Genomic DNA, 27,082 nt, shown 5'->3' with positions numbered 1-27,082 from the left:
GCCTATCTATCTTGGTCTTAAATACACTCAATGACCTGGCCTCCACAGCCTTCTGTGGCAATGAATTCCATAGTTTCACCACTCTCTGGCTAAAGAAGTTTCTCCTCATCTCTGTTCTAAAAGGTCTTCCCTTTACTCTGAGGCTGTGCCCTCGGGTCCTAGTCTCTCCTACTAATGGAAACATCTTCCCCACGTCCACTCTATCCAGACCTTTCAGTATTCTGTAAGTTTCAATCAGATCCCCCCTCATCCTTCTAAACTCCATCGAGTATAGACCCAGAATCCTCAAACGTTCCTCCTATGTTAAGCCTTTCATTCCTGGGATCATTCTCGTGAACCTCCTCTGGACCCTCTCGAGGGCCAGCACATCCTTCCAGAGATACGGGGCCCAAAATTGCTCACAATATTCTAAATGTGGTCTGACCAGGGCCTTATAAAGCCTCAGCAGCACATCCCTGCTTTTATATTCTAGTCCTCTCGAAATAAATGCCAACATTGCATTTGCCTTCTTAACTACTGACTCAACCTGCAAGTTAACCTTAAGAGAATCCTGGACTAGGACTCCCAAGTCCCTTTGCACTCCAGATTTCTGAATTCTCTCCCCATTTAGAAAATAGTCTATGCCTCTATTCATCCTACCAAAGTGCATGACCTCACACTTCACCACGTTGTATTCCATCTGCCACTTCTTTGCCCATTCTCCTAACCTGTCCAAATCCTTCTGCAGCCTCCCCACCTCCTCAATACTACCTGTCCCTCCACCTATCTTTGTATCATCTGCAAACTTAGCCAGAATGCCCTCAGTTCCTTCATCTAGATCATTAATGTATAAAGTGAAAAGTCATGGTCCCAACACTGACCCCTGCGGAACTCCACTAGTCACCGGCCGCCATCCTGAGAAGGACCCCCTTATCCCCACTCTCTGCCTCCTGCCAGACAGCCAATCTTCTATCCATGCTATTACCTTGCCTCTAACACCATGGGCTCTTATCTTACTGAGCAGCCTCCTGTGCAGCACCTTGTCAAAGGCCTTCTGAAAGTCCAAGTAGATAACAACAATTGGTTCTCCTTTGTCTAACCTACACGTTACCTCCTCAAAGAATTCTAACAGATTTGTCAGGCATGACCTTCCCTTGATGAAACCATGCTGACTTTGCCCGATTCTATCATGCACTTCCAAGTATCCTGAAATCTCATCCTTAATAATGGACTCTAAAATCTTACCAACGACCGAGGTCAGGCTAATCGGCCTGTAATTTCCTGTCTTTTGCCTCACTCCCTTCTTAAACAGAGGTTTTACATTAGCAATTTTCCAGTCCTCTGGAACCCTCCCTAACTCCAGTGATTCCTGAAAGATCCCCACTAACACCTCCACTATCTCTTTCGCTATCTCCTTCAGAACTCTGGGGTGTAATCCATCTGGTCCAGGTGATTTATCCACCTTCAAACCTTCCAGTTTTCCTAGCACCTTTTCCTTGGTAATGGCCACCATACTCACCTCTGCCCACCGACTCTCTTGAACTTTGGGGATGTCACTCATGTCTTCCACTGTGAAGACTGACACAAATTACCTATTCAGTTCCTCCACCATTTCTTTGTTCCCCACTACGACTTCTCCAGCATCATTTTCCAGCAGCCCAATGTCCAATTTTGCCTCTCTCTTACCCTTTATATATCTAAAAAAAAACTCTTTTATATTACTGGCTAGTTTATCCTCATATTTAATCTTCTCCCTCCTTATTTCTTTTTTAGTTGTCCTCTGTTGGTCTTTGTAGGCTTCCCAATCCCCTGGTTTCTTCGCCACATTGTATGCTTCCTCTTTAGCTTTTATGCTGTCCCTGACTTTCCTTGTCAGCCATGATTGCCTCGTCCTCCCTTTAGTATGCTTCTTCGTCCTAGGGATGTATTTTTGCTGTGTCTCCCAAATTACTCCCAGAAATTCTTGCCCTGGCTGTTCCACTGTCTTTCCTGCTAGGCTCATCTCCCAGTCAATTCTGGCCAGCTCCTCCCTCATACTTCTGTAGTTGCCTTTATTCAACTGTAATACCATTACATCTGATTCCAGCTTTTTCTCTCAAATTGCAGGGTAAATTCTATCATATTATGGTCACTTCCTCCTAAGGGTTCCTTCACCTTAAACTCCCTTATCAAATCTGCCTTATTACACATCACTAAATCTAGAATTGCCTGTTCCCTAGTGGGCTCCACCACAAGCTGCTCCAAAAAGCCATCTCGTAGACATTCCACAAATTCCTTTTCTTGGGATCCACTACCAACCTGATTTTCCCAGTCCACCTGCATATTGAAATCCCCCATGATCACCATAACCTTGCCTTTCTTATACACCTTTTCTATCTCCTGGTGTATCTTGTGCCCCACATCCTGACTACTGTTCGGAGGCCTGTACATTACTCCCATTATGGTTTTTTTACCTTTGCGATTCCTCAGCTCTACCCACACAGATTCTACATCATCTGACCCTACATCATTTCTTGCTATCGATTTAATTTCATTCCTTACTAACAAAGCAACCCTACCCCCTCTACCAACCTACCTATCTTTTCGATAGTATGTATATCCTTGGATATTTAGCTCCCAGTCCTGATCCTCTTGCAGCCATGTCTCTGTAATGTCCATCACATCATACCTGCCAATTTCAAACTCCTATCAAACTCTTTCATAATCTCAATGACCTCTATCTGGTTACTTCTCAGCCATCTCTTTCCTACAGGAAAGAATCCCAGTCTGTTTAACATTTTCTTTCTCAGTTCTAATAGCATACTTGTGAATGAGTATTGCTGAAAAAAGAGACATGCTGTCGAAGCTTTTCATCTTGTGCTCTTCAGGATAGATGCAAGAATGCTAAATTTCAAAGGGCGCAACAATCCTGTTAAATTATCAGCAATATAATCACTGCCAACAGGCCGCATGGATCAGCAATGTCTTTCAAAACAAGGCAGCATGGTGATCATGAACTCCTGCCTGCTAGATCACTTCCCCCGGTACCTGCACCAGAACATACAGTGATTGGAGGTTAGTACTCATGAGGGGGCAGCTTTTCCATGTCCCTTTGCTATTACCTGTTTATTTTTGTTTAATTATGACTACCTTGGCTTTTATTGTCCTCTTTAAGTAGTACAATCACTACTCTGAAGATTTTTGCTGAACTTGGCAAATAGAATTTTAAAGCTATATTATTTTAAAACCTTTTTTAGTTTAGTTGATGGGTTTAGAGTGAAAACTGAGGCTTAGGAAGTATTCCTTTACTTAAGACCCTTCCTGGCAAATAATAAATTGACAAGATATTCTGATTATAATGTGGCTGCAATTTCCTCATGAGCTAGCACACATAGAATCACAGAATCATTATAACACAGGTGGAGGCTAGCCTTGACTGCGCTGGCTTTCCAAATAAGCAATGCTCCTAGTGCCATTCCTCTGCCTTTTCCCTGTACTCCTGCACACTCTTCCACTTGAGATAATAATCCAATTCCCTCTTGAATACCTCATTGAACCACACTCTCAGGCAGTGCATTTCAGATCCTAACCACTTGCCGCATGAAAAAGTTTTCCCTCATGTCCCCATTCCATCAATCCCCTCCAAATACAGGAAAATATCTGTTATCCAACATGCTGCAGGAATGGGAGGTGCCAGTTAATCAAATATGTTGCTTAAATAAGATGTCAGGTAAATTCTGCATTTTCATCCAATCTGAAAGCTCCAGGGTGATCATGTGAACAGTGTGATTGGGGTCTGGAACAAACTTCCTGAGAGGGTGGTAGAGGTAGGTTCGATCGAGGTATTCAAAAGCGAATTGGATTGCTACCAGAAAAGAGAGAATGTGCAAGGTTACAGGGATAAGGCAGGGGAGTGGGACTAGGTGGAATGGTCTTTCAGAGAGCTAGTGCAGACTCGATGGGCCAAATGACCTCCTTCTGCACTGTAAAGGATCCATGATTCTGTGAAGGAATATAACACTTTTGTCACAGCCAAAGTGGAGAGGTGGGAATCATGTGACTTGACCCCCTAGCTGGAAGAATTTGTAATATTGCCTTGTGGACTGTAAAGCTCAGTCTGTAATCTTCTATCTAGCAGACAGCAGCTAAGAAAAGGGCTCTGCCCAGGTTTGAACGCCAGCCCTCATCTACACTGGATTTCTGAACTTCTATACCATCACCTACAAGACTAATTCATCTCTGCATGCTTATCTCATCATGGAAGCCAACTCTAGTTCAACCTGCTGACCTCTGTGAAGGAATTCACTATTGGACTTTTGATTCTGGGATCTGGGATCTGGGCTCATCTGCAACAATAATTCCTTCCTCTGTGGTCTTCACCCAGTAAATCTGTCTTTCTCTATCCCTCTTTTGTTGTATGAATAGCACTGGTGGCTATGTAGTAACAACCCCTTCCTGTGTTTTGTGTGTGCAACAATAAACTACCCTCTGAGTTTACCATATCTTGGGTTTGCTGTGGGGTTATTAATAAATATTGGTTCACACTAAAACAGGGGTTGGGAAATACATCACCACTTATAAAGGTGGGAAATCAAAATTAAAACACCTTTCTGTTTGCGGAAGAGTGGTGAGAGGAGGAATCAGGGCTTTTTAAATTAAACCCAGTCCTGTCCGTAACAGAAAGCAATCACACATATATCTGTATGCACAAATGTTTGTACGTACACATGCGTACACAGATGCATGCATACACTCTAGTTTACATGTAAATCTGTTTTAGCGTATATGTGCATGCATGCACATTTGTCTCTGTGCATTTGCAAAGGCATGTGTCAGTGCATATATAAAGAGGATGCAGAAAGTATGCTCAGCTGCATGACAGAGTTGTAAATGTTCACTGGTCACTTACCTCTCAGGCCTTCAGCCAGGAAGATTTTGTATCGCAGTGAGTTACAGAGCACCACACCCACAAATTTCCGGTACCATGTGCGTTTCACATACTGCTTCCCTGAGCATTCGCTGGAAGAAGGTTCGAACTTGAATGTATAAGGAATCCAAATTGGCTCACCCCCTGCAGGGAACACAGAGCAATGTTTCTCATGTTATATACAATCAATGAGTCATTGAAATAAATGTTTAACCTATCAGTAAGGAACAAAGTTCTCAGCCTATCCTTTACTTGAAATGTGAGGACTGCATTCTACACATTTTCTGATATCAGTCAGTGTTTTTTTTTATTCTTTGATGGGATGTGGGCAGATTTAATTGTAGATTTTATTAATTGAATTTAAATACCACCAGCTGCCATGGTGGGATTTGAACACATGTCCCCAGGGAATTAGCCTGGGACTCAAGATTATTAATCTAGTGATATTACCAATACACCACCATGTCCCCAGTACATTTGTATATATGATGAAACAATTTCATAATAGCTGTGATATCATGCCAGTTACAAATTTTATTCAGTATGCAAAGTGAGAATTGACTGAAACATTACCTAGAACATAAGTGGGGAATGAAAGCCTGGGATGAGAGATTGGGGCTAGAGGAAGAGGTGTGAAATTGGGGGAGGAGGGATGTGAGACTGGGGGAGGAGGGATGAGAGACTGGGGTAGGAGGGATGAGAGACCAGCCCCAGTTTCTTGTACCCACTCCTCCAGCCCCAATCTCTCGTAATCCCACCAGCCACAGTCTCCCATCCTGTTAATATTCCCAGTCTTAATCTTTTGACATCTCGCTGCACCTGTGCAGCTGGTCCCGATGTTGATGTCCTGATTCTGTATATGCCAGTTTTCTGAAGCAAGGAAGGTGTGATGCCAAGGTGTGAAGTTTAAAAGCTGCAGTTTACCCGGGCTGTGAGAAGCAGTGCCTGGGAGATTTATGCCTTGTTTGAGTACATGTGCCAACATTAACCATTGATAATGGTAACTAATACTAGCAGGCCACCACAAGCCAGACTGAACTGTACCATTAAGCTTCAAGATAGAGTCTAGAACAAAAAAAGTTCTTTTAAATTAACAATACCATGAAACTTCAATGCTATAATTATATATATATATATATATATAGATTGTAGAAAAACATTACTATACATTTTGTTATCCTAACAATGAATGAAAGACTAACCATGAACTAACACATTATTTGGAAACCTCCCATTTGATAACCTCATTCCCTATCCAGTTTGATCCTTAGGAATGATATTTTCATAACTTCTGTTGTGATGTTTCACAATGTGGGAGCAAGAAAATAATTGATTTAAATTTTAGTTCAATTAATAAATAAATCTCACTGCTAAATTGCTATCAGTCTCATACTAGAACTTTGTAAGTTCTTCAATGCCACATCACAAGTGGTTTGTGGGTACGCCATACAGAGGAAACAGAAAGGTTGGTGCACACTTCCTATTGTGTTAGCTAAATGACGTTTCGGTGTTTGTGCCATCTAGACTACATGGCCCATTGCTCCATCCAAATTGATCTGAGATCTCATTTACACAAACCTGTCATAGAATCATAGAAACTTAGAGTCTAGAAGGCAGCCACTTGGCCAGTCATGTCTGTGCCAGCCAAAAAGGGCCGTCCAGCCTAATCCCACATTCCAGTTCTTGGTCCGTAGCTTTATAGATTAGCTCAAGTATCCTCTCCAGTGCAATCACCACCTTCAAAAATGCAGTGACTTAGCTGTGGCCTAACAAGTATTTTACAGTTCTAGCATAACCTCCCTGCTCTTTTATTCTAGGCCTCAACTAATAAAGTATCCCATATATCTTCTTGATCACCTCATATACCTGTCCAGTGACTTTCAGGGATTTGTGGGCATGCAGTCCAAGATTCATTTGTTCCTTTACATTTCTCAATATCCCATCATTTATTGTGTATTCCCTTGCCTTGCTTGCTCTTCCCAAATGCATTTCTCCAGATTGAATTGCATCTTCCATTTTTCTGCCCACACGACCAGTCCATTGATGCCTTCCTGCAGTATATAGCTGTCATTCTCATGATTCCCCACATGACCAATTTTTGTGTCATGTGCAAACTTCTTACTCAATACTCCTACATTTGAGTCTGAACCATTGACATGTACACATGAAAAGTAAGGGACGTGGTACTGAGCCCTGTGGAACCCCACTGGAAATCGCCTTCCAACCACAGAAACGCCTATTGCCCATTTTTAATTTTATTTCTTCATTCATGGGATGTGGGTGCCGCTGGCTAGGCCAGCATTTGTTGCCCAGCCGAAATTGCCCTTGAGGTGGTGGTGGGTGATGGAAGCTGCCTTCTTTAACCGCTGCAGTCCATGTGGCATAGGTACACCCACAGTGCTGTTTAAGGAGGGATTCCAGATATAAGAACACCTACCCACAATGCCCAGCCACAGCAAGAAGAACTTATACCTATTGATGTCTTAAATGGGTAGGTACTCCAGACTGAGATGTGTGTGGAAAGGATTAGCTGTGGTGACAAAAAAATTGAGGGAGCAGTAAAAAAGATGGGCTATGTTATAGAGTTGATTGTCCAGACAACTTTTCTTAGTGATCAGTGAGCTTGTACATGAGCAGGGGAGAGACCTCATCCTGAGTGAGACACAGCCAGAGTGAGTGTGGGTATTGGCAATTTGGTGCACAGTGGGAATTTGGTGCAGAGGGGAAGAGGTGCTCTTTGTATTTTTTCTTTGCTATCCAACTTCTTAAATCTTCAGAGAGTAGATTGCCCTGCTGCAGCAGTAGAGGCTACAAGGGAGAGAAATGACTGGTAAGTAGTGGGTAAGGTCGGGTAAGTAGTTACTACTTTTATTGTTTATAGTTTAAGGTCTTTTTGTGGCTTATAGTTTGTATATTCTGTAGTAATGAGGATCAGGAAAGAAGGGCCCTAGAGTAATTGATTTAAAAGGTTTAATTTAAAGGGATAAGTCATGGCAGGAGAGATCAAAGCCGAGGTGTGCTCCTTGTGTTCCATGTGGGAAGCTGGGAACATTTCCAGTGCCCGGGACCAGCATGTGTGCAGGATGTGTGTCCAGCTGCAGCTCCTGGAAGCTCGGCTTTCAGAGCTGGAACGGCAGCTGGGGATGCTGTGGAGCATCCGTGAGTCTGAGAGCATCGTGGATTGCATGTTTAGAGAGGTGGTCACAACGCAGCTGAAGGGACTTGAGAAGGAAAGGAATGAATGACCACCAGGCAGTCCAAGAGAAACAGGCAGGTAGTTCAGGAGTCCCCTGGGGTCCCGCTCACAAATCGGTATTCCATTTTGGTGGCCGATGAGGTGCTGGTTCCTCCAGGGAGTGCAGACAGAGCCAAGCTTTTGGCACCACAAGCAGCCTGTCTGTACAAGAGGGGAGGAAGAGCAATAGTAATAGGGGATTCCATAGTCAGAGGAACAGATAGGCGATACTGTGGCCATCAATATGACTCCAGGATGGTATATTGCTTCCATGGTGCCAGGGTCCGGGATGTCATTGAGCTGCAGCAGGACATCCTGAAGGGGGAGGGTGATAAGGCAGAGTTCATGATACATGTTGGTACCATTGACATAGGTAGAAAGAGGAATGAGGTCTTGCATCAAGAATTCAGGGAGTTAGGCAGTAGACTGAAAAGCAGGACCTCTCGGGTTGTAATCCCTGGATTACTCCCAGTGCTAGTGAGCACAGAAATAGGAGAATAGCACAGATGAATACATGGCTTAAGAGTTAGTGCAGGAGGGAGGGTTTTAGATTCCTGGATCACTGGGAGCGTTTCTGGTGAAGGTGGGACCTGTATAAGCGGGGCGGTCTATGTCTGAACCAGAGTGGGACTAACATCCTTGCGAGAATATTTGCTAGACTGTTGGGAGGAGTTTAAACTAATTCGGCAGGGGGAGGGGACACAGAATATTAGCAGAATAGGACACATCATAATACAGTAAAACAAGTCGGAGGGAGCATTAAGTTTCAGGGGTGGAAGGCAAGACTGGATGGCCTCTATTTTATTGCCAGGAGTATTACAGGTAAAACAGATGAGTTAAGGATGAGGATTGACATGTGGAATTGTGATACAGCAGCCATCACAGAAACGTGGTTGAGGGAGGGACAGGATTGGCAGCTCAACATTCCAGGATATAGAATCTTTATGTGAGACAGGGGAGGAGTTAAAATGGGAGGAGGCATTGCATTATTAGTTAAGGCGTCAGTTACTGCAGTAAGGAGAGATGATATCTTGGAGGGGGCATCGAATGAAGCTTTGTGGGCAGAGCTTAGGCATAAAAAAGGGGCAGCCACATTGTTAGGCATTTATTATAGACCCCCAAATAGTCAGCGGGAAATTGAGGAGCAAATATGTGCACAATTTATGGAGGTGTGTAAAAACAATAATAGGGTAATTATATTAGGTGATTTCAACTTTCCCAACATTAATTGGGATAGACATAGTGTTAAGGTCTTTGATGGAGTGGATTTCTTGAAATGTGTACAGGAGAACTTTTTAGGTCAATATGTAGAGGGTCCAACAAGGGATGGCGCAGTGCTGGACCTAATTCTGGGGGATGAAGCTGGACAGGTGGCTGAGGCGGTGGTGGGCGAGCATTTTAGTGATAGCGACCACAATATGGTACAATTTAAGTTTGTTATGGACCAAGAAATACACAAGTTGCAAAAAAATGTTTTGGATTGGGGAAGAACGGATTTTTGTAAAATAAGCCAAGGTAGACTGGGAACAGCTACTTGTGGGGAAATCTACAGAAGAGCAGTGGGGTGGGAGGGGGGGTGGCGTTCAAAAAGGAAATGGGGAGGGTACAGGCGTAACATGTTCCCTCCGGGATGATAGGAAGGAGTAACAAGCCCAGAGAACCATGGATGACCAGAAATATTCAAGATGTGATGCGAAGGAAAAGAGAGGCTTTCAGCAGGTACAAGGGGAGCAAATCAGCGGAGGCATTAGTGGAGTACAGAAAGTGCAGGGTGGACCTTAAGAAAGCAATTAGGAAAGCAAAGAGGGGATATGGGAAAGATCTGGCTGGTAAAAGTAGGGAAAATCCCAAGATATCCTGTAAGTATATCAATGGGATGAGGATAACCAGAAAATGTGTTAGGCTCAGTTTGTTCAGAGTGACGTTAAATTCTTCCTGTTTCTCTGTGTAATTTTTCAGAGGAACAAACTTTTACCTGAGGGAACAAAAACAGAATTACCTGGAAAAACTCAGCAGGTCTGGCAGCATCAGCAGAGAAGAAAGGAGTTGACGTTTTGAGTCCTCATGACCCATCAATAGAACTGAGTGAATATTAGGAGAGGGGGTGAAATATAAGCTGGTTTAAGGTGGGGGGGGGGGAGGTTGTGGGGGGAAGAAGTTGGGGGGGGTGGTGTGGTTGTAGGGACAAGCAAGCAGTGATAGGAGCAGATAATCAAAAGATGTCACAGACAAAAGAACACAGAGGTGTTGAAGGTGGTGATATTATCTAAACGAATGTGCTAATTAAGAATGGATGGTAGGGCACTCAATGTACAGCTCTGGGGGGGTGGAGTGGAAAGACTAGCAGGGCATAAAAGATTTAAAAATAATGGAAATAGGTGGGAAAAGAAAAATCTATATAAATTATTGGAAAAAACAAAAGGAAGGGGGAAGAAACGGAAAGGGGGTGGGGATGGAGGAGGGAGTTCAAGACCTAAAGTTGTTGAATTCAATATTCAGTCCGGAAGGCTGTAAAGTGCCTAGTCGGAAGATGAGGTGCTGTTCCTCCAGTTTGCGTTGGGCTTCACTGGAACAATGCAACAAGCCAAGGACAGACATGTGGGCAAGAGAGCAGGGTGGAGTGTTAAAATGGCAAGCGACAGGGAGGTTTGAGAAAGAAAGAACGGGGAGAGGACTCCTGCCCAAAGAAGTGAGCACGGAGACATTCAACTCATCGACACCAACACCCATCTAGGACCCTGCACCCCTGCCTGTCCCTCCTTCCCCACCCCATCTTCCAATCCCAGCCCCAGCCGTGTGTTCACTATACCCCCTGACCTTCCCCACTCCGACGCTGACGTTCAGTGCTCAGCAAAGGACTTAGTTTCATACCCTTACGCCCTCATCTCAATGAATATCAGGCTCGGCATGATGCTGAACTCTTCTTCCGCCGTCTTCGTCTCCGTGCTCACTTCTTTAGGCAGGAGTCCTCTCCCCGTTCAATGGATCCTTTTACCCACCTCCAATATTCTCCCTCCACCTGGATCCCTCCCTCTGGATTCTTACCTTCTCTTGATCTTTTCATTGAGACCTGTCGGCGTGACATTCGTTGTCTCAATTTCTCTGCTCCTCTCACCCATTCTAATCTTTCTCTCTCTGAACTTACTGCACTCCGTTCTCTCAGGTCCAACCCCAACATTGCCATCAAACCCGCTGACAAGGGTGGTGCTGTTGTTGTCTGGCGCACTGACCTCTACCTCGAGGAGGCTGAGTGTCAACTCACAGACACTTCCTCCTACCTCTCCCTGGACCATGACCCCACCACTGAACATCAAGCCATTGTTTCCAGGACTGTCACTGACCTCATCTCCTCTGGAGATCTTCCTCCCAAAGCTTCCAACCTGATAGTCGCCTAACCTCGGACGGCCCGATTCTACCTCCTACACAAAATCCACAAACAGAACTGTCCCGGTAGACCGATTGTGTCAGCCTGTTCCTGCCCCACGGAACTCATTTCTCGTTATCTTGACTCCCTTCTCTCTCCCTTTGTCTAGCCCCTTTCCACCTACATCCGTGACTCCTCTGACACCTTACATCACATCAACAATTTCCAGTTCCCTGGCCCCAAGCGCTTCCTCTTCACCATGGACGTCCAATCCCTCTACACCTCCATCCCCCACCAGGATGGTCTGAGGGCCCTTAGCTTCTTCCTCGAACAGAGGCCCGAACAATCCCCATCCACCACTACTCTCCTCCGTCTGGCTGAACTTGTTCTCACACTGAACAATTTCTCCTTCAACTCCTCTCACTTCCTCCAAACAAAAGGTGTGGCTATGGGTACCCACATGGCCCCAGCTCTGCCTGTCTCTTTATGGGGTATGTGGAACATTCCTTGTTCCAGTCCTACTCCGGCCCCCTTCCACATCTCTTTCTCCGGTACATCGATGATTACTTCGGTGCTGTTTCATGCTCTCGTTGGGACTTGGAAAAATTTATTAATTTTGCTTCCAATCTCCACCCCACCATCATTTTCACATGGTCCATCTCTGACACTTCCCTTCCCTTCCTTGACCTCTCTGTCTTAATTTCTGGAGATAGTCCACCAATATCCATTACAAGCCTACCGACTCCCACAGCTATCTAGACTACAGCTCCTCACACCCTGCTTCCTGTAAGGACTCCATCCCATTCTCTCAGTTTCTTCACCTCCATCGCACCTGTTCCGATGATGCTGCCTTCAAAAACAGTTCCTCTGACATGTCCTCCTTCTTCCTTAACCGAGGTTTTCTACCCACGGTCGTTGACAGGGCCCTCAACCATGTCCGGCCCATCTCCCACGCATCTGCCCTCACGCTTTCTCCTCCCTCCCAGAAACATGATAGGGTCCCCCTTTTCCTCACTTATCACCCCACCAGCCTCCGCATTCAAAGGATCATCCTCCGCCATTTCTGCCAACTCCAGCATGATGCCACCACCAAACACATCGTCCCTTCAACCCCCCGGCGGCATTCCGTACGGATCATTCCCTCCCGGACACCCTGGTCCACTCATCCATCACCCCCTACTCCTCAGCCCCCACCTATGGCACCTCCCCATGCCCACGCAAAAGATGCAACACCTGCCCCTTCACTTCCTCTCTCCTCACTGTCCAAGGGCCCAAACACTCCTTTCAAGTGAAGCAGCATTTCATTTGCATTTCCCCCAACTTAGTCTACTGCATTCATTGCTCCCAATGTGGTCTCCTCTACATTGGAGAGACCAAACGTAAACTGGGCGACTGCTTTGCAGAACACCTGCGGTCTGTCCGCAAGAATGACCCAAAGCTTCCTGTCGCTTGCCATTTCAACACTCCACCCTGCTCTCTTGCCCACATGTCTGTCCTTGGCTTGCTGCATTGTTCCAGTGAAGCTCAACACAAACTGGAGGAACAGCACCTCATCTTCCAACTAGGCACTTTACAGCCTTCTAGAATGAATACTAAATTCAACAACTTTAGATCATGAACTCCCTCCTCCATCCCCACACCCTTTTTGTTTCCTCCCCCCCCTTTTGTTTTTTCCAATAATTTATATCGATTTTTCTTTTCCCACCTATTTCTATTATTTTTAAATCTTTTATGCCCTGCTAGTCTTTCCACCCCACCCCCACGAGAGCTGTACCTTGAGTGCTTTGCCATCCATTCTTAATTAGCACATTCTTTAGATAATATCACCACCTTCAACACCTCTGTGTTCTTTTGTTCTTTTGTCTGTGGCATCTTTTGATTATCTGCTCCTATCACTGCTTAGTTGTCCCTACAACCACACCACCAGCTCCCCCCCCCACCACTTCTCCCTCCCTCCCCCCCACCTTAAACCAGCTTATATTTCACCCTCTCTCCTAATATTCACTCAGTTCTGTTGAAGGGTCATGAGGATTCGAAACGTCAATTCTTTTCTTCTCCGCCGATGCTGCCAGATCTGCTGGGTTTTTCCAGGTAATTCTGTTTTTGTTTTGTATTTCCAGCATCCGCAGTTTTTTGTTTTTATCTTTGACCTGAGGGATCCTTGTAGTGTATGAAGGTCTTTCAACAGGTTTCGTTTTCTTTGCGAAGCTCACTCACTTCATCTTGAATTCTGTAATTCAGCAGAGCTTCCTTGAGTTTCTTCTGCTGTTCTTCCATGTCATTGGTTAAGACAATCTTCATTTCTTCAGGTTGCTAAATGCTTACATTGAATGCTTAGACTCTCCAGGCTCTTTCTGAAGTACCTTATCTTGTTCCTTTTTCAACTCAGGAACTCTACCTGCTTCCTTTTGAAACCTCACTGGCCAATCAAGGTTAATTTACCTCAACCAATTCCATCTAGCAGGCTTGGTCCTCTGCCTTCTAATACCGTCACTGGTAGCTGTGCCGATTGGTGTCTATAATGAGCAGTTACTCCGGTGATATCTTTTACTTGGATTTCTTTGCCTGTGTACATTTTCAACTTGGCAGATGTTTGTTCCAAGTTTAATTTATTTAAATATCTGAAAGTGTGTTTTCGTATTAAAGTGGTAAAAGCACCCATGTCTACTTCCATTTTTAAGGGTTTACCATTCGCTGACAGTGTGACAATAATTGTCTCTGTCTTCCCAACTTTCATGTTGAATAATGATTTAATGTCAGGATTGGTTGTTTCTGGCTCTTCTACATTATATACTTCACTAGACTTTGATTGTTGTCTAGAAGCCTGTTTAAATATCGCTTTGCAATGTTTCATTATGTGTCCTAAATAACACTCCACCTTTTTAAATTGCCAATCATTAGGAGGATATTGTTTCCACGTTGATAAAAATTTATTTTCAACTTTGATGCTAAGCTGTTTCCTCTAAGGTTTCAGTTGGTGGGGGCTGTTTCCCGCTTCGTGGTGCAGTCCCAGCTTTTTGCACCACTTTCGGCTGACTGTTCCTGCCCAACTCGGAGAACAGTGCCATTTTATGCCCCTTGAATCTTGAATTGCTTGTGAATCCCTTACATTGCTTTCCATCACAAGTGCTATTTCTAACGCTCTCTTAAAATCAAGATTCACTGCAGCCAGTAATCTTCACTGAACAGCATCCTCTTGCACACCACTTACCAAATGAATCCTGAGCATGTCATTCAGGGTTTCATTGAAATCACAATGTTCCGTTAGTTGTTTTAATTTCACCATGTAGGTAGCAATGGTCTCCCCTGGAGCGCTATTCCATGAATTGAACCTGAGCCTCTGCATTGTGACTGAGGGCTTGGGTTGGAAATGTCCCTGAATGATGTCTACAAATTCACTGAAAATCTTCAAATCTGTGTCAGTTGGGGGCTGTCAAGCTTCAAATTAAACTTTAGGGGCTGAATTTTTTGCCCATCGGGCAGGTGGGCCCGACCCAATCTCCAGCGGGCAGGGAACTGATCCCAGCCGGAGAAGCGGGCCCCACCGCTATTTTAAGTGGGCGGGCCAATTAAGGCCCGCCCAGCGTGACATCTGCTAGGAAGCGCTATGCGCTTCCTGTGGAAGCAGGGGGGGAGGGGGATTCCTCAAAAGCGTGAGTGCGCTCTTTCGCGCATGAAAGAGCACACATCTCCCTGAGGCTAAGTGCTGCCTCAGGGAGATCGCTGAAAGGTTTTCAAACTCTAAAAATAGAAAGATAAAAAAATCATTAACATGTCCCCCTCATGTGACAATGTCACACGAGATGGGACATGTTAATAAATTTCACAAAAACTTTAATAAACTTTTTAAAAACCTACATGAAACCTCATCCTGCCGGTGGATGAGGTTTCATGTTTTCTCTATTTGCTGCTGGGGCTCCTGGCCTTGCACCAACCTTAAGGTTGGATGGGCAGGTCCTTTAATTGTTTTAATTATCCTGTCAATGGCCTCAATTGGCCATTGACAGGTTGGCAGGTGGATAGCTGATCTCACTGTGCCCCCACCTTCCTGAAGATTTAAATGGGGCGGGATGACGTCGGGAGTTCCCTCCAATGTTATCCCACGTCAGTGAGTGGGCCCCACCCCCTGCTTGCCGACAGAAAAATTCAGCCCTAGGTCTTGCTCCCACAAACACTCAGGAGAATCACTCTCCTCTTTTTTTCCCCTGTGATTTTGTTGGCTTGAAACAAGATCACGCGACATTCTATATAATGAGGCCAGTCGGCTGGTTCAAAGTGATCAATTCTGCCAAACTGTAGCATCTCAGATGATTATATCTTCTTTCCTTTTTAATGAACTTAGATACTCACAATCACTGGGCAAGGGCCAGCAACGGATATGATTTATCCTCAACACTAGTTTGTTATAGGGAAAAGATTTTTCCCCATTGGGGGGGAAGTGCAGGAGTAGGTGCGGGCAGGCACGCCTCCAATCAGAGCCCCCGATTTGGGGTGTGCCACCATTTAAGGCCTGCCCAGCATGACGTCTGCCAGGAAGCGCTGCGCACTCCCTGTGTGAGCGGGGGGGTGATTCCCTCAGCCGAGAGTGCGCTCTTTGCGCATGTGCGCGAAAGGGCACACTGATCCTCCTGAGGCTAAGTGCTGCCTCAGGGAGATTGGCTCCAAATTTAAACATGTTAAAGAGACGATATCAAAATTTCCAAAACATGTCCCCTCATGTGACACTGTCACATGAGTTGGGACATGTCCATCACTTTTAATGAAACCTTTATTAAATATTTTAAAACCCTCATGAAACATCATCCGCCCATGATGAGGTTTCATGCTTTTTCTTAAGCCTGCCACGGCTCCGGCCTGCCTGCCAACCTTAAGATTGGCAGGTCCATTAATTATGTTAAGTACTTTTTAAATGGCCTCAATTGGCTGTTGACAGGTTGGCGGCACACAGCTGATTCAACTGCGACCCTGCTGACCTGAAAATGGAAATGACGTGGGGTGACATCAGGAGTTCTGCCCGACGGCATACTGCATCATTTGACGTGTCAGCGAGCGGGCCCCATCCTGCTCACTGTCCAGAAGATCATCCAGGCAACTTTTCTTAGTGGACACATTTAACTTTATTTACAAGTCAGCAGCAGCAGCTACACGAGGACATGAAACTCTATAACTAAAGAACCCTCTCCTAGAGGTTCCCCATGCTGCTAACCCATTGGTTTACACAGATCATGTGATCTTACAACATAGGATTATTCTTAAAGGCAGAGAGTTTTTGAAAAGGTGTTTCAGAATGCAAAGCGGAAAATATTTTAGCTGTAAGTGAATTGGGTGGAAGTGGGAGAGGGGACATGAAGGAAGCCAGAATGCAAGTGCAGAGGGTGTGAAGAGAAACTTACAGCTCAATGGGCTTTTGTTACAGGAATAGGTAATGTTGGGAAGTGTAGATGAGTCTTAAAGTCACAAGTTCAAGGTCCACTCCAGAGATTTGTCTACACCATCTGGACTGACACTTATTTCCAGCATTTTGCAATATTTTATTTTTTAATTACATCATGGGTCATGAGTACTGGCAGGGAGGTATAGGTGTCATATGTGTGAAGGCATGGGTTGATAGGAAGCAAAAAGATTGGAGTGGTACCTGAAAGCAGAAGACAGGTCTGTGCTAATTTTCAGTTGCGAACAAGGGCAGTGTAACCAGAGACTGTCTGGATCACAACAACTGACATGTATGAAACAGCAATGTTCCCCTAATTTGAAAGAGTAACTGAAATCACTCAAATGGTAGCTCAAGGGCACATATGTCACAAATTGCCAGCAGCACATAATGTCCTCTTAAATCCTTAGAGAGAATATACAAATGTAATGATTACATTTTCATATATGCCAATGTTGAAAATTAGAAAAAGCTGGCAGTCGCAAAAAGCTGACAACCTCAAAATGGCTCTGATTATAAACCCATAATCTACACAAATAAATTGTTACATGGGCTTTAGAAGTGAAGCTGTGGGTACAGCCAGCATTCCTTCATTCATTGCAATAACATACACTTAAGTATATGAAAGCCTGAAGTGAAGGGGTTGGGGGAAATCAAAGGCACAACGTTAATCGTCAAATTCTAGGAGGGTTTGCTCAGGAGCATAAATCCAAAGAGAAAAAAAGAATTCCATATTCAAAACTATGCAATCTGGTTCATTTGAAACACTTTTTGCATCACAATTAATAGATTTTTGATCTTAAAAGTGGAAAACCAATGTGAATTTGGATTTTCAACAGACCATTTTACCCCAAAATTACCAAAAGTCACTTCCCATCATGCATGGAATCAGTCCATACCATAATACTGATATTATTAACAGAACAGAGAATGTTGGCAGAGGCTTAGCATAGAGCAGCAAAGTAAATATTCAAAAGGAATAAGTGACCATTTCATGTAACACCCTGAGTGTGTCAGCAGTTCAACACATGGAACTTTTTGGATGAGGAGCTGCAAGAGGAGGGACAGTGAAATACACAGACATAAAACAGATCACCAGTTTCCGTTACTAACGATCATCATCACTATGTATCCCCAGTAACCCCCTTTAATTATTTACCAGAGGACAGCTACCCAATCTTCCAATCCACTTACATGATAACCAGGCCTGAGGCTCAATATCGGATGTCTCTTGGACCTCACATCAGGATTTCTAGATCTTCACCTATTCACTCTATCCAAACCTTTTTATCATTTAGAAACCTCTATTAAATCTCCCCTTAGTCTTTTCTACAGTAGTATCTGATATCCCATCTTATAATTATTGTTCCTATTCCTGGCATCATCCTGATGAATCTATGTTGTACATTGTCTATGGTTTAATGTCTTCTCTGTGATGGTAGGGTGCTATGTACAGTTTAAACCACAATTGTGGTTCAACTATTGCTGTGTAGAATTTTATCATTACTTCTTTACATGGGTACATTGGAACATACGAATTAGGAACAGGAGTAGACCACTTGGCCCCTCAAGTACGCTCCGCCATTCAATAAGATTGTAACCTCAACTCCACATTCCCACCTACCCCCAATAACCTTTCACCCCCTTGCTTATCAAGAATCTATCTACTTCTGCCTTAAAAATATTCAAAGACTCAGCTTCCACCATCTTTTGAGGAAGAGAGTTTCAAAGACTCATGACCCTCTGAGGGACAAAACTTCTCCTCATCTGTCTTAAATAGGCAACCCCTTATTTTTAAACAGTGATCCCTTAGTTCTAGATTCTTCCACAAGAGGAAACATCCTCTCCACATCCACCCTGTCAGACCCCTCAGGATCTTTTACTCTTACTAAACTCCAGTGGCCGCTCGCTCTTCTAAATTCCAGACTAGACTGTCCAACCTTTCCACATACGACAACCCGCCCGTTCTAGATATCTGTCTAGTAAACTTTCTCTGAACTGCTTCCAACGCATTTACATCCTTTCTTTAATAAAGAGACCAATACTGAAGACAGTACTCCAGATGTGATCTCAGCAATGCCCTAAAGAACTGAAGCATAACCTCTCTACTTTTGTATTCAATTCCCCTCGCAATAAACAATAACATTCCATTAGCTTTCCTAATTACTTGCTGTACCTGCATACTAACCTTTTGCAACTCATACATTAGGACAGCCTAATCCTTCTTGTGTCTCAGAACTCTGCACTCTCTGACCATTTAGATAATATTATTTTTCCTGCCAGAATGGACAATTTCACACTTTCCTACATTATACTCCATTTGTCAGATCTTTGCTCACCCACTTAACCTATTTATCCCTTTGTATCCTTCTTACATCCTCTTTACATCTTACTATCCTACCTATCTTTGTATCATCAGCAAATTTAGCAACTATACCGTTGGTCCCTTCATCCAAGTGATTTATATAAATTGTAAAAAGTTGAAGCTCCAGCACTGGTCTCTGTGGCATACCACTTGTTACATCTTGCCAACCAGAAAATGACCCATTTATGCCAACTCTGTTTCCTGTTAGCTAGCCAATCTTCTATTCATGCCAATGTGTTACCCCCTACACCGTGAGCTTTTAGTTTCCACAATAGCCTTTGATGCGGCATTGTATCAAATGTCTTCTGCAAATCTAAGTACAGTACATCCACTGGTTTCCCTTTATCCACAGCACATTACTTCTTCAAAGAATTGCAATAAATTGGTTAAATATGATTTCCCTTTCACAAATCCATGTTGACTTTGGCCTGTAGTTTCTGGTTTCCTGTCTCTCTCCTTTTTTGAATAAAGGAGTTGCATTAGCTATTTTCCAATCTAATGGAGCCTCCCCCGAATCTAGGGAATTTTGGAAAATTAAAACCAACACATCAATTATCTCTCTAGCCACTTCTTTTAAGACCATAGGATGAAGGCAATCAGGACCCGATGACTTGTCAGCCCATAGTTCCAACAATTTGTTCAGTGCCACTTCCCTGGTGATTGTAAATTTCTTGAATTTCTCCATTTCTTCCATCTCCTGATTTACAACTATTTCTGGGATGTTACTTGCATCCTCTATAATGAAGCCTGATGCAAAGTATCTGTTCAATTCATCTGCCATCTCCTTATTTTCCATTATTAATTCCCCAGGCTCACTGTTATAGGACATGGACTCACTTTGTTAATACTTTTCTTTTTTTAAAAGTATCTATACAAACTCTTATATGCCCCGCTATAACCTCCTTAATAATAAATTCCACCAATTTCCCTATTATAGATGTTAAGCTAACTGGCCTGTAGTTTCCTGCTTTCTGTCTCCTTCCTTTCTTGAATAGAGGAGTCACAATCGTGATTTTCCAATCTGATGGGATACTTCTAAAAATGAGGGAATTTTGGAAAATTAGAACCAATGAATCCACTATTTCAACAGCCACTTCTTTTAAGGCCCTAGGATGAAGTCCATCAGGACCTGGGGATTTGTCAGCTTTTAGTTCTAATAATTTTCTCAGTATCTTTTCCCTGGCGATTGCAATTGTCTTAAGTTCCTCTGTCCTTTTCACCTCCTGACTCACAATTATTTCTGGGATATTATTTTTATCCTCTACAGTGAAGGCAGACACAAAATATCTGTTCAAATCATCTGTCATTTCCTTAATGTCCATTATTAATTCCCCGTTCTCACTCTCTAGAGGACCAACACTCACTTTACTTACTCTTTTCCTTTTTAATTATCTGTAGAAACTCTTACTGTTTTTTATATTTCTAGCTAGTTTCTCTCGTACTCTAATTTCCCCCTCCTTATTAATCTTTTAGTCATTCTTTATCATTCTTTATATTCTGTCCAGTCTCCTGACCTGCCACTCATCTTTGAAAAATTAAACACTTTTTCTTTCAATTCGATACTAGCTTTAACTGCTTTAGTTAGCCACGGATGGTGTGCCATTCCCTTTGAGTCTTTCTTTCTCATTGGAATGTACCTTTGCTGAGTATCATGAAATACTTCCTTAAATGTCTTTCACTGCATCTCTACTGACCTATTCCTTAGCCGAATTTCCCAGTTCACTTTAGCCAGCTCTGTCTTCATGCCCTCATAATTTCCCTTAATTAAGTTTGAAACGCAATGATATGCTCATGGCGGGCAAACTCTGGCTTGAGAGTGTCTGCCTGCAGACTACAGCTTCAGGTAGAATGCAGTACCTCCAGAGCTGCATTTGAGTACTCCAAGATGATTTATAATAATGTGAGGGAGGGGGGAATAAGAGGCACTTTATTTTCTTTAATAAGAACAAAATTGAGAAAAATAATTATACAAAACTTTGACTTGAGACAAAATTAATATTTTAAATAGCATTACAATTTAGGAGGGATGTCAGAGCCTTGGAATAGTTGCACAAGAGATTTACTATAGAATGGGGCTGGGATGAGGGGCTTCAGTCATGTGGAGTGTCTAGAGAATCTGGAATTGTTCTTCTTAGACTGGAGAGGTTTAAAGGGTGATTTTATCGAGTGGTTCAACATTGTGGGAGGCTTTGATAGAATAGATAAGGTGAAACTGTTTCAGTTTGCTGGAGGGTTGGTAACCAGAGGACACAGATTTCAGGTGATTGACAAATGAACCAGAGGAAAGGTGAGATTTTTTTAACTAAATGATTTGTTATTGTCTGAAATGCATTGGATGGCTGGTGGAAGCAAGTTTTGTTTAATTATTTATTTGTGCTGTTCCATCAATTTAAAATTAATATGATTTAACACCTTTAAGGTTAATGGCAGAGTGGTAAGTATAATACCCCGGACCAGAAACTGGCTGAATGATCTACATGAAGAAATGAACGTTAATAGGAACAGTATTGCACTGATGTCCCCAACTGCAAATTCTTGCCTGCTTAAAGAAACCTTTGATTTCAACAGCCTGGATTATGACACCAAAGGTAATTCATATTCCACGAGTTTTGTATGGCACATTGGCCGGGATTTTCCGTGTCAAGCATGTTTGGTGGTGTGAAACCAGTTTGTGATACTCTGCTCAGCCTGCCGATGGTGGGCCGTCTTCTCCACCATTGGACGTTGGGAACCTCATTGTAATACATCAGCTTATCAATAGTAGGTCTGCCCGCCAAAATCAGTCCCCCTGGTGGATCATCTTCCCACGGTGGCAGGAAACGCGCTGATGTGTTTCACAACAGCACATAAGCAACGTGCACTTGGTAGGCTGCATTCCGCTCAGGACTTCAAGGTTTGTTTGCCTAACTTGCTTCAATCTGCACTCGCTGTCCTCAGCGCCAGGCTTCACAGACAGCACCACATCACATTTAGGGGGGCTCACAGGCAGGTTGCTACCTACCAGACCAGCCATATCCAGGTGGCTTTTCAATGGCTGTAGGGCTAGGGCTTGCTTAGCGAAGGGGGAGAAGTGGACTCAGGCAAGGGAAGAGGTTGCAGGACAAGGGCTTTACTGGGGAAGCAGGGTAACCCAGGGTATGTGTGGGGCACATGTTGATCTGTGCAAGTGGCCTCAAGATAGTGAGAGCTGAGGAGGCAGTCTCTAGAGGAGATGAGACCAGATGGATATGTGAGGGTATGTGTGTGAGAATGGGTGGTGATGTCCCTTGAGCTGGAATGAGTGAGATGCCAGTGACTGTATGATGGGCTTGAGTGTGTAAGTTTAGAGTGATGAGATGGTTGCCACACCCTGGCCACATGGATAAAATTATTCCTCCTCTATCTGCATTGGATGGCCAATCTCTTCTGTGCAGCATTGGCACTGATCACCATTGCCACCATCTCCCAAGCCTGGTTGGTCACACCGCTGGCCATTCTGCCGTCAGAGAATGGGTAGAGGACATCGTGGCGGACCTCCACAATGTCCAAAAGGTGTTCCAGTGACACGTCACTAAACCTGGAGGCTGCAGTCATTTTGCTTTTCGTGGACATCTTCCCTGCAGTAGTCATGGGCTGGAAGCAGTGAGTTGTGTGCATGTGGCTGGACTTTAAATACAGCGCCAGGCATGGTGAAGTGGCAAGATGGTGGCATAGTGGGTGAATGAGAGCTCACCCACCATCGAAACGGTGTGTTTCCTTGGAGTGCATAAGTAACGTGGCGGGTTTGGGATAACATGGCGTGAAACCCGCCATCACAGCTGGTGGGTAAAATGTCATTTCACATGCCCACTATCGCAGGTAGTGCAAATCTGAGATGATTCCGCTCTTTGTGTTGTTGCTTCGCGATACCAATTCTTCACATGCGGTTTCCTGCATGATGAGTTCAGAATTTTAGCCCCCCGCTATTTAGTTTAAAGCCCTCTCTACCACCCTAGTTATATGACTTGCCAGAACACTCATCCCACCATAGTTCATGTGAAGACCATCCCAAAGACAGAGCTCCCACTTGCCCCAGTACTGGAGTCAGTGCCCATGAATCGAATCCCATTTCTCCCACACCAATTTTTCAGCCATGCATTTGACTCTCTAATCTGATTTAGCCTATACCAATTTGCTTGTGGCTCAGGTAATAATCCAGAGATTATTACCTTTGAGGTTCTGCTTTTTAATTTAGCTCCTAGCTGCACATATTCACTCAGCAGAACTCTTTCCTAAATCTATCTATATCATTTACCTGCCCCTCCCACTACAAATCCCTTTCCTCTACTAGACCAACTTGAATGGATTTTCACTAGTACAGCAGCATTTATTTGTTTACAATGGTCATTTTTAAAAGATTACTGTTGTGGATGGGAGATATATTTGGTAGTTGACAGCAGTAGAATATTACCTTATCTGTCTGCTGTTGCAGTTTGCTCACTCTCTATGTCATTTGTCACTATTTCTCCTCCTTTTCATGCACAGTTATACATTTCCCGCCCATAACACCAGAAATTCATTTACATAAAAAAGTAATCCATTAATTGATAGTAAGTATTAACACACTCTGAGGATTTGATGAGATAATATATTAATACAAGTTGAGAGAACTTGTACTCTTGGGTTGCTCCGGTGGGTTTTCTGGATGGATGCCGAGGGGTACAATTCCTGTCATGCCTGGGATTTCGAGCACAAGCACCTAGTGCGGCAGGCCATAAATTCTTTGTTTCTGGTGTCCCTCCGCAGCTGCAGTGATAAGGTAGTCTACGTGGTGGTGTGTTGCTAAACAACTACCACAGGCTGAGGTGCAACACAAAAGCTTAGCCCATGTGACAGGGAGTCAGAAGCAAATGAAGAGGAGGGTTAACTCTGTGCAGCTGAGAGCTGGGGCTCAGAGCAGCCCAGAAGCAGTGGTGTTCTGCTCAGAGTAGTTAGAGAACTAGAATCTTGTCAGTAATTAGATGCTGGGGTGCAGCCTAGAAAGAAGAGATTGAGCAGTTTGGAGGCGAGCAGTCATTGGGGCAGTCCAAGTTGGAATGGCTGTTGTGGAAAATTGGAAGCTATATCCTCAAAAGAGGGATCTGAAATCCCTCATGAGGAAGACAGAGTTTTAAAAGATTTTGTGACTCACTGTGATCTCTGATGTCTGGGTGGGTTGCTGAGAAAATCATGGGATCTGTCTCAGTGCCTCTGCCAGTTAATATGCAGTTTGTGTTGTGTTCAACCACAGTTTGCTTGCTAATTCAGGTTTACCTCATATTAATTCTGTATATTAGAGTATAAGATAGAGAATATTGACTGTTTGCTAAGCTGACTCTTGTATAGGATAGATTCTTCCATTTGTTTAAATCTATGGAATCTTGTGGCTTTTTCGTAGTGAGTAACTAGGATTTCAACTTTTGTCTACTTTAAAAAAAAAAGTTACTGGTCCCTAACTGGATTGTAACAAAATTTGAGGGTCTGGTTTAGTATCATAAAGTCTTTTCTTTCAATATGCAATCATTAAAATCATTGCCTTATGTAAGATTAGAGTAGCTGGTAAATGTCACTTTTATTTTTTTTTTAAATTCATTTATGGGGTGTGGATGGCCCTGACGATGACAGCATTTGTTGTCCATGTCTAATTGCCCTTGAGAAGATGGTGGTGGTGAGCTGCCTTCTTGAACCACTGCAGTCCATGTAGTGTAGGTACACCCATAGCACTGTTAGAAAGGGAGTTCCAGGTTTTGACCCGACCATAGTAAACAAACGGCAAAATAGTTCCAAGTCAGGATGGTGTGTGGCTTGGAGGGGAACTTACAGGTGATTGTGTTCCCATGCTGCCTCTATCACCCTTTCAGGCAGAATTCCAGATCCCACCACCCTGTGGGTGAAAAAAAACCCTTAACTCCCCACTAACACTTCTCATTCTGTCAATTACTTTAAATGCATGGTTACTGATCACTACACAAAGAGAAATAGGCGCTTTTTATCCATTTCATCTTGTCCCCTCAATTTTAAGCACCTCCGTTAAATCTCCCCTCAGCGTTCTCTGTTTCAAAGAAAACAACACTAGCCAGTCCAATTTTGCCTCAGAGCTAAAATTTGTCAGTCCCAGCTGTTGCATTTCTATGATAAAAAACAAATCCATGCTGACTATCCTGGATTAATCCATGCCTTTCTAAATAAGAATTAATGCTGTCCCTCTGAATTTTTGCCCATAATTTGCCCACCAGCTAGGTCAGGCCGTCCCACTTATTCATCTCTCTCTTTTCAAACAAAAGTATAACTTTAGCAGTTCTTTTCTCCCCTGGATCCATATCTGTAGTCAGGGAGGATTGGAAAAAAATGGTCAGGACCTACACTTTTTCTTCCCTTGCTTATCTTAGCTGCGTGGGATACATTTCATCTAGGCCTGGTGATTTACATGCTTTCAGAGATTCTAAACTCTCTCTCACTATGTTTACACCATCCAATATTTCACACTCCTCCTTAACTACAATGTCAGCATAATACCATCTTTTATGAAGACACATGCCTCAACATGCAGGGTTACCTTTTTGGTCTCTCATTGACTCTTTTTCCACTGCTCTTTGTGTATTTATAAAACATCATTGGATTATCCTCGATTTTATTTGCCATTAAGTTTTAATGTGTCTCTTTTCATTCCTCATTTCCTTTTTAATTTCACCCCAGCACCTTTTATACTCCTGTGGGCTTTCTGGAGTATTGAGCTCTTGGTATCTGATAAAAGCTTCCCTTTTTTTGCCTTATCCCACTCTTTATGCATTCAAAGGGGTCTAGATTTGGGAGTCCCACCGTTTTTCTTTGTGGAAACATATTTGTTCTGAACTCTCTCTATCTCCTCCTTGAATACCTCCCAATGCTCTGACATAGATTTATCTTCAAGTAGCTGTTTTTAGACCACTTTTGCCAAATCACATATCAGCTTAGTAAAATTGACCTTAAAGTTAGAAGTGGGGATGTTCGCTGATGATTGCTCAATGTTCAGGACCATTCTCGACTCCTCAGACACTGAAATAGACTGTGTCCATATGCAGCAAGGTCTGGACAATATTCAGGCTGGGGCTGATAATTGGCAAGCAAGATTCACACCACACAAGTGCTAAGCATGACAATCTCCAAAAAGAGAGAATCTAACCACCTCCTCTTGATATTCGATAACATTGCTATCCCCACTATCAATGTCCTGGGGGTTACAACTGACCAGAAACTGATCTGAACCAGCCATATAAATACAATGGTTATGAGAGCAGACTGGGAATTCTGAGGCTAGTAACTGACCTTCTGCCTGTCCACCATCTATAAGGCACAAGTCAGGAGTGTGATGGAATACTCTCCACTAGCCTGGATGAGTGCAGCTCCAACAGCACTCAAGAAGCTCAACATCATCCAAGACAAAGCAACCCACCATATTCACCACCTTAAACATTCACTCCCTCCATTACTGAGGCACAGTAGCAGCTGTGTGTACCATCTACAAGATGCACTGCAGAAACTCATCAAGGCTCCTTTGACAGCACCTTCCAAACCCACGACTACTACTATCTAGAAGGACAAGGGCAGCAGATGCACGGAACACCACCACCTGCAAGTCCCCCTCCAAGCCACTCACCATCCTGACTTGGAATTATATCGCTGTTCCTTCACTGTCACCGGGTCAAAATCCTGGAGGTCCCACCCTAACAGCACAGTACCTAAACCACATGGACTGCAGTGGTTCAAGAAGGCAGCTCACCATCACCTTCTCAAGGGTAATTATGGGTGGGCAGCAAATGCTGACC

The 27,082-nt window shown here is 43.6% G+C and overlaps 1 protein-coding gene across 2 annotated transcripts in view; it reads right to left on the bottom strand.

The window, feature by feature from the left end:
* Nucleotides 1-27,082, bottom strand: part of fndc1 (fibronectin type III domain containing 1) — a 286,089-nt gene that overhangs the window by 8,930 nt on the left and 250,077 nt on the right. For both annotated transcript variants that reach the window (XM_041182867.1, XM_041182868.1), the window contains one exon: nt 4,868-5,029. In XM_041182867.1, coding sequence (XP_041038801.1) covers nt 4,868-5,029 — 162 coding nt within the window. The remainder of the gene's footprint in view (nt 1-4,867; nt 5,030-27,082) is intronic.

This window comes from Carcharodon carcharias, chromosome 2 (genome assembly GCF_017639515.1).
Source record: "Carcharodon carcharias isolate sCarCar2 chromosome 2, sCarCar2.pri, whole genome shotgun sequence".
Lineage (NCBI taxonomy): Eukaryota > Metazoa > Chordata > Chondrichthyes > Lamniformes > Lamnidae > Carcharodon > Carcharodon carcharias.
The sequence above is the reverse complement of the archived record's forward strand: the minus strand, read 5'-3'. Positions and strand labels throughout refer to the sequence as shown.